This window comes from Mus caroli, chromosome 1, assembly GCF_900094665.2.
Source record: "Mus caroli chromosome 1, CAROLI_EIJ_v1.1, whole genome shotgun sequence".
In the NCBI taxonomy this organism is placed as follows: Eukaryota; Metazoa; Chordata; class Mammalia; order Rodentia; family Muridae; genus Mus; species Mus caroli.
In genome coordinates, this window is record NC_034570.1 from 179,111,108 (window position 1) to 179,119,506 (window position 8,399).

General features: G+C 41.7%; 1 protein-coding gene across 7 annotated transcripts in view; it reads right to left on the reverse strand.

Annotated features, from left to right (window-relative positions):
• Positions 1-8,399, reverse strand: part of Kcnk2 (potassium two pore domain channel subfamily K member 2) — a 181,983-nt gene that overhangs the window by 83,736 nt on the left and 89,848 nt on the right. For 5 of the 7 annotated variants that reach the window (XR_003837942.1, XM_021160593.2, XM_021160601.2 and 2 more), the window contains exon 3: positions 518-635. The exons of the other annotated variants lie outside the window; for them this stretch is intronic. Coding sequence is in view for 4 of the 5 variants with exons in the window: in XM_021160593.2 (XP_021016252.1) it covers positions 518-635 (118 nt within the window). In the remaining variant the exon portion in view is untranslated. The remainder of the gene's footprint in view (positions 1-517; positions 636-8,399) is intronic. 7 annotated transcript variants of the gene reach the window in all.

The window sequence follows — 8,399 nt, forward strand, 5'->3', positions numbered from 1 at the left end:
AAAATATAACATGCAGACAACACAACCTGAAGTAATCCTAACACATGAGCAATCGATACAACAGCAAGTGCTCTGTTAAGGGGAGGAGGGTAAGATTTATAAACTGAGATAGGTAACATCAAATAATCACATCAAAGTCAAACTGAAGTCAAATCCTATCATGCTGCCACACTGAAGACAAGAGGTCTGGTTGGGGATGGGGGGCCGGGCTTATATGAACCAGAAACTATCATCTCAAACCAATCTTGATATATTACAATATATTATTACATATCAAATGTCTCCACCATATCGCTCCTGAGTTTTACAGGTACAGATTTTAAGCTTAACTCTACATTCTGAACTGATGGCTAGTTTGCCGAGTCCCTCCATTCAAACATTTAATTAACTCTATGTATTACAACCTAGTTTTCTATCTCAGATGGCTTTGACCAACTATAAAAGGGAGATCCGAACAGATGAGTGTCGGGCCGCAAACCATACCAAAAAGAAAGAGAGAAAGGGAGTCGTCTCCTACCTATGGTTGTGATAACAGTACCAGCAAAGAAGAAAGAGCTTCCGAGGTCCCAGTGACTAACTTGATTGGAGCTGTTTCCTAAGGGGATAATCCCTGCGTTTATTGCTGCCACTATTTGCTGCAAGTTTAAAAAGAGACTCATCAGTACATGTCAATCACACAGCAGCATCAAATATCTCAACTCCCACCCCGGGCATGACAAATTACACACACAGATCAACTTTTAACTCTGTGAGTTTTCCATTGAAAAAGTCTTAGGAGATCAAAACTTTATTCCCAACCACATGATATCACTTAAATCATGAGGATTTTACATTTCACGGCAAGGGAGTGGATTGGCGCAGAGCTGCTAATGGTACACATGAGTAGCATCTTCATCGACATGTTTAGTAACATGTTTGAGTCAACACCTGAGTATATCACTGTTCTCTAGCATGGATGGCTATGGATTTAAATATCATATTGCATACTATATTTAAATAACTCATGATAGCTTCATTAACATGTCTATGATTTCAGATGTTAATGGTAGTGTCCAAGACTGAGCTGTCTGTAAGAGCTGATAGCATGCTTTGAAAGATCTAGTGAAACCGACTGAGGTGCGAAGAAGAGCACGGTGACTTGCTACTAGACCACATCTATCCTCTCAGATCTAGATGCCTTGGATCTCTACAGATTCTAGTGGATTCTTCCAGGATGAGAATCACCCAAGGCCATCATAAGCAGAGTTCATGGGGACCACAGGGATCTACATGTTCCTTGTGTATGCCACGTACGTAGTAGACTAAGAGATGGCATGACCAGACCCTCTGGAAGTGTGAATGACGTAGATTTTATATAGAGGTGGATGCTCGCAGCCAACCATTGGACTGAACACAGGGTCCCCAATGGAGGGTTAGAGAAAGGACTGAAGGAGCTAAAGGGGTTTGCAACCCCATAGGAAAAACAACAATATCAACCAATCAGACCCCCACAGAGCTCCCAGGGACTGAACCACCAACCAAAGATTACACATGGAGCAACTCATGGCTCCAGCCACATATGTAGCAGAGGATGACCTTGCCAGGAATCAATGGGAGGAGAAGCCCTTGGTCCTGTGAAGGCTCTATGCCCCAGTGTAGGGGAATGCCAGGGTGGGGAGGCCGAAGTGGGTAGGTAAGTGGGGGAGCACCCTCATAGAAGCAAGAGAGGGGTGGGATGGGGGTTTCCAGAGGGGAAATTGGGAAAGGGAATAACATTTGCAATATAAATAAATAAAATATCCCCCCCAAAAAGATAAAGAAATGAAAAAATATGTAAATGATGTGGATTAATCAGAAGAAAATATGTAGTCAAAGAGGAACACTGTGATAGGCAGATGCTGGGTTTCTGCTGCAGCTAGAGAAAGTGAATCAGCTAGAGAGAGGGAACCACTTAGCTTTCAGGTTTTAGAATGGGCTAGAGAATCCTCTGATAGGTAAGGAAAAGGTCAAGACAGCTCGGCTTGTTTACGATGGAATCATGGTTAGAAGCAAAGGGAGATTAAAGGGCACCCTGTTCCACTGGCCACTGGCTGACCGAGAGAGAGCAACTCAGAGTAGAATTCCGACCTCATTTCACAGCTGCTCCCAACGGGTGGCAAATCGATAGGTTAAAACGGCAATACTTGTGTGCAAATTCAATTTGGGTCATATTGTTTCCATTTACAGTATAATACTTGTTCATCGTAAAAGCAAAATTAGGAAATTAAGGAAGGATGCTAAAAAGATGACTAAAAAAATACTCATTATTCTAGAACACAGACACATCGCTGTAAATGTACTGAGGCACACTTCTGTTAGCTTTTTTTCCTTTTTTCCTTTTTTTTTTTTTTTTTGAGATAGGGATAGGGTCCTGCTATATAGCCCAGGCTAGCTTCAAACTCTCCATCTCTCTGCCTTGCCTCCCAACTTGCTGGGATTACAGATATGTGCCACCAAATTTGGTTCATATAGTTAGATTCATAAGCTATGTTAAATGTTGTATTCACCATTCTAAGTTAATTATAACTTGGTAATGACCAAGAAAAAAACTGTGTATTGACTAATGCAAACTATTAATGACTTATTTAATAATGTCCTTACTGGTAATATTAGCCATGTGGTTCTATTTGCTATTCTTATGTTTATCATAATCTAGTTCACATAGACTCCTGCTGTTAGAAAGTATACTTCATTATAAAATATTCTTTTGTGAATATATTTGTGTATAGATACTCCCTGTTTCTAAATATTTCCTCAGGAAAGATTGCTAGAAATAAATTAGCCACATTAAAGATCATTAATATTTTATAATGCTGATGGAAAATTGCCATTATCTATTTGGAAGACTATTTACGACTGTCGCTCAACAACATACAAAGGTTTAGCCATCATCCTAACATTGATAACATTTTATCTTCACTACACTCATAACAAAGTTTAGAATCTATACTTTTTTTGGTAAATAACATTGGGTACTAGATTTTACATTACATTTCACTAACAAAAAAGGATTCGCACTCAAACATGTGCTGATTCTGAGGAAGCTAATTCTGCTGGTCTGAGTTGTTCTTAGAAGCAGATAATGGAGGTTTCCCTTCATTATTGATCTTGTAAAACATGTGCTCTGCTGAGCCTGTAGAATCAAGACTGTGATCCTGGCTACTCCAAGGGCTAAGCCAGGAGGGCTGGGGAATTCAAGGCTTACCTGAGCTAAAGAGTAACTTCAAAGCCAGCCTGGGTAAATTAGCAAAGCATTGTCTCAAAACTAAAAGAAAAGGAGGGGGAGGGAGAGGAGGGAGGCATGGAGGGAGGAGGGCAGGGGAAATTAGGAGGAGGAGGGCAAGGAGGGAGGGAGACAGACTGGGTGTGTAGCTTGGCTGTATAGCACCTAAGTGGCAAACACTAAGGCCTGGGCTCTATCCCCAGCAGCAAGCACAGGCAAAATTAAAAATAAAAATCATGTTCTTTGTACTTTTATGCTAATTTTCATTTTCATGAGTCCAGTATATTTAAATGTTTCTCCAGGCACTGTGATGCACATCTATAACTGCAAGCAGAGGCAGGGGGACTAAGAGCCCAAGGCTAGGCTATAGAGAAAGACCTTAGCTCCTGTTCTATAGTGCTGCAGTATGCTGCTGCTTCTCTCGTCTGTCTGTCTGTCTGTCTGTCTGTTTGTCTGTCTATCTCTCTCCCTCCCTCTCTCTCTCTCTCTGCCCCTCTTTCTTTCCCCTCCCTCTATCCCTCTCTCTTCCCCCTCCCTTTCTATGTCTCTCCCCTCCCTCTATCTCTCCCTTCCTCTCTGTCTTTCTCTTTTTCTCTCCCTGTTTCCCTTCTCCCCCTCTCCTCCCCTCTCTCTTACACAGACTCTCATCCCACACAAATCAAACATTCACATATTTAAAATACAGAAGATCTATAAAAAGGAAAAAGAACAGTCCCATAACAGCCCAACATTCCTACCATGGCCACAGCTTAAATCTTTATTGCATCAAGGAAACACACCTGGGGTATTGTTCTGTATTCCGCACAGGCCTATATGATCACTTTTAGAGAATTCATTTTTTTTTCTGTTTTAGATTTAAAAACATATTAACCAGCATTGAATACACAAATGTATATTTCTCATCTTTTGAGGTATCGGTTCTTGAAAGATTTTAGTCTCAGAAACACTTTATAGCCTCATTGCTTCCTGAAGAAATCAATGAGCTTTTATTTGGAATATTTAAATTATATTTTTTAATATTTAAAATATACTTTTGTATATTTATATTTAAATTTGTATATTGATTTTTACTGTAATATATAGTAAGAAGAGATGCAGCTTTATAATTTTATAAATATCTTTAATACCTGGCTCAATACATGACAGATGTATCCTAACACATACTTCTACAGACAATCTGTTGGAGTATCCCATCACATAAACTCCAGAAAACTGTGCTGTACATGAATAAACAGAACACAAAATACAAAACACCTTCGTGGTACTAGGAAAATTCCTTTGGGGGCTGAAGAGATGGCTCAGTGGTTAAGAGCACTTAAGGCTCTTGCAAAGGACCTAGGTTTGGTTTGCAGTCACATAGGGTGGCTCACAACTTTCTATGTCTCCTGGGCAGGGGATCTGCCGCCCCCTGCTGGACTCCTCAGTCACCTGCACCCACATGCACACACCCACACACAGACACATGATTAAGTAAATCTTAAAAAATAAAAAAAATGAATGAAGATTGATTTGAACTTGTCATAGATCTGAGAAGCTCCCAGGGGCCAAGTTGGAGAACCAGTGCGTAACACGGAGCCTGTGAGTTCTTTGTGTTTGTTTTGATCCGTTCCCACCTGGGGAGAGCTTGCTTCTGTACTGTGATTCTTTTCCTGTTTTTATCCTGTGTTTTTCAGTAGTTGTATTCTCTTGCTTCCATCTTTTCATCAGAATCTCACAGCAAAGCTGAATCAGAACCATGAAAGCAATGTTTTCCTCAGACAAAATCCTCAACAAATAGAGGAGTTTGTCATTAAATACACTGAGTGTTGGTAAGTGAGTATCCTTTAAATGTTTTGTGAGAACAAGTTTTAAAATATGAATAATTTAAAAATATAAGTAATATATTATTTTTATTTATATTGCATTTATAATACATTAATATATAATTTAAATAAATTAAAAATATAAATAAAAAATTTTAAAGATATAAATAAAACTTTATAAATTATTTTTGGCAAACAAGGACTGGAGAGATGACTCAGTGCTTTGGAGCCTTTGCTGCAGAAGACACTGGTTCAGTTTCCAACCCCCCTGGCCCTTGGCTGACATCTGCCTGCAACTCCACCTCCAGGCCTCTGGTATCCTCTTCTGAACTTTACTTATATATGCACACACCAAAAAGAAGAAGAAGAAGGAGGAAGAGGAGGGAGGAGGAGGGAGGAGGAGGAGAAGAAGAGGAGGAAAAAGAGAAGGAGAAGAAGAGGAGGAAGAGGAGAAGAGGAGAAGGAGAAGGAGAAGAGGAGGAGGAGGAAGAGGAGGAGGAGAAGGAGAAGAGGAGGAGGAGGAAGAGGAGGAGGAGGAAGAAGAGGAGGAGGAAGAGGAGGAGGAATCTCAACCCATGGCAACAATGGTCATTTGGCACTGATCCACCTACCTCTGGGGGACATACTTCCTCCTCAGCTAAGCTAAACAGGTCTTTGAAAGTATTTAAGATAGGAATAACAACACAAGGGATATAATAAGTAAAGAAATAAATGTGATTCTGATTAAACACAAATCAAACAAAAAGTTATTGCTTTATATCCCCTTGATTCTAGTAGATTTATGGACTACATGGCTTAAAAATACCAAGACACTGAAACTGGAGAGATTGTCTCCAAACGGAGCCATTCTTGCTGAATCAGTGACCTTTAGGTTCATTGAGAGACCCTGTCTCAAAATACAAGATGGGCAGTGATCAAGGCAAACATCCAATGCCAACTTCTGGCCTTCACATGCATGCATATGCATGTGTACACACGTGCACACACGCACACACACACACACATGCATGCATGAACATATAAGATTAAAAACCTCACTTTTCTACTAAGTCTTGTGAACTATCAGGTGACAACAGTAATTTATAGGGAGGCTGAAGTGTCTGGATTAAGATGAAGAGAGCATGACCTCACACATACCTACCCTAAAACATCTGTGCAATGTTAATTAACAACAGTCTTCCAAGGTTAAGCCCCACAGACAAAGAATGCCGATCACCATGGATGTATACTTGCACTGCTATTCAGTTCACAGACAGAATGTGCACTAAGGAGCCTAGGGATGTCGGACAGCAGGTAGAGCCACTGCCCCTGCGTGCATGGAGCTCTGGGTTCCACCCCTAGCACCCCAGGAAGGCAGAGTAAGGTCTGGGGTGTGGTAGTGGTGCACATCTGATATTCTAGCACTCAGGAGGCAGAGGCAAGAGGATCAGAAGTTCAAGGCTAACCTCAACTAGCTGCTTATACATGAGATTAACTCCACAAAACACATAAATAAGAAGATATTAAAAAGAAAAAAAAAACAACAGTGCATTCCAGGAGAAAGAAGTTGAGCACATGGCTCAAGTCCAGACATTTAGTTTAAGGAATGACGAGGGCATTTTCTCACAAATGTAATGACAGAAAATCATTGTCTCTGCAACAATGCTGGCTGTAGAATCAACGTGCCTGAGTTCATCTGTGGATGTGTTCATTCTTGAGCTATAAAGGGTTAATACAGCAAAGCCATCCGCCCTGTCAGAACCCTACCTGGCTTTGGCCTCAAATATTGGTGAGACTCACGTCTCTGCTCCACACTCAGAGGTTAGCACATCCTTAGAATCCAGAGGGAACCTGGTAGTCATGTTTCGGCATGGGAGGCAAGGAAGGACTTCTCATGTCTTAAAGTGGCTCTTCCTGAGAAGACCTGAAGAAGGCATCATTAAACTGGTCTTACTGTAAACGTAAAAGTGAATGTGCTCCCCAAATCTGGTTGCACTTTTTAGCATGCATGCCTGTGTTGCAGGTGTGCCCCACTGTACCTATACATGCAGAGGTCAGAGAAGGGCCTTGGGGACCTGCTGCATTATTATTACCCACCTCTTTCTCTTGAAATGGGGTCTCTCACCAAACCTTGAGCTCACCAGTTTTTGTCTAGGCTGGTGGCCAGTCTCAGGGATCCTCTCACCTCTGCCCCAAACAGCTCTGGGGTCCCAGGCTGCACCGCTAAGCTCAGCTTGTACCTGGGTATTGGGAATCTGAACTCAGGTTCTCATGATTGCTCAACAGGTGTTTGTGGACCTCCCTTCTCCCCAAGGACTGTTGGCCACAGGCCCACAGGGACAAGGGAAGCAGAGTCAAAGGACAGGGCTCAGATGGAAATGGCAGACTTCTGGGATCAGCTTCAAGAGGAGCTCAACTTTATTCAGGGTGAATCAAGAGCTGTGTAGTTTTGGGGAAAGAGGGGTATGTCCTATTGGCTGGGGTTGAGGATACAGGGAATGCCTCATTTGCATGGAGAGGCATCTAGGAATCCCAGGTGCTTGGTGGACAGGTTCATATCAGGAGAAAGGCATTTGAACCTGTAATCTTATGAAGGCTATGTGACATTCCTCAGAAAGAGGGTGTGGGAGACAGGCTACCCAGATCAGGCAGAAAAGAGGAAGGCCCACTAAGGGAAGGGAGTCCTCCATCTTGTGCTGAGCTCAAGAGAACTTTCAGACCTAGGAGACTGTGAATTTTAGCATCAGAGCCCAACAATGTTCTTACCACTGAGCCATTCCCCTCAACCCCTTATTCTCAATTTTTTCTCCCAACACTGAGACTCTTCATATCTTGCAGGACAATGTGGAATGTCCTGAATGCTTCAAATTCCTCCTGTAAACATCTTAATTAGTATTTCATGTAAATACCACCACACCTAAAATTCTAAAAGTAGCACTGTATTAATAATTTATACATTTTAAAGACTTAAAGGTTTTTTTGTGTGTGTGTGTGTCTGTGTGTGTGTCTTTGTCTCTGTGTGTGTGTGTTTGTCTGTGTGTGTGTGTGTGTGTCTGTGTGTGTGTGTCTATCTCTGTGTGTGTGTGTGTTTGTCTGTCTGTGTGTGTCTTTGTCTGTGTCTGTGTGTATGTGTTTGTCTGTGTGTGTGTTTGTGTGTGTGTGTCTGTGTGTGTGTGTCTGTGTGTGTGTCTGTGTGTGTGTCTTTGTCTGTGTATGTATGTCTGTGTGTGTGTCTGTGTTTGTGTGTGTGTATGTCTGTCTGTGTGTGTGTCTGTGTGTGTGTGTCTTTGTCTGTGTATGTATGTCTGTGTGTGTGTGTCTGTGTTTGTGTGTGTGTATGTCTGTTTGTGTGTGTGTGTCTGTGTGTGTGTGTTTGT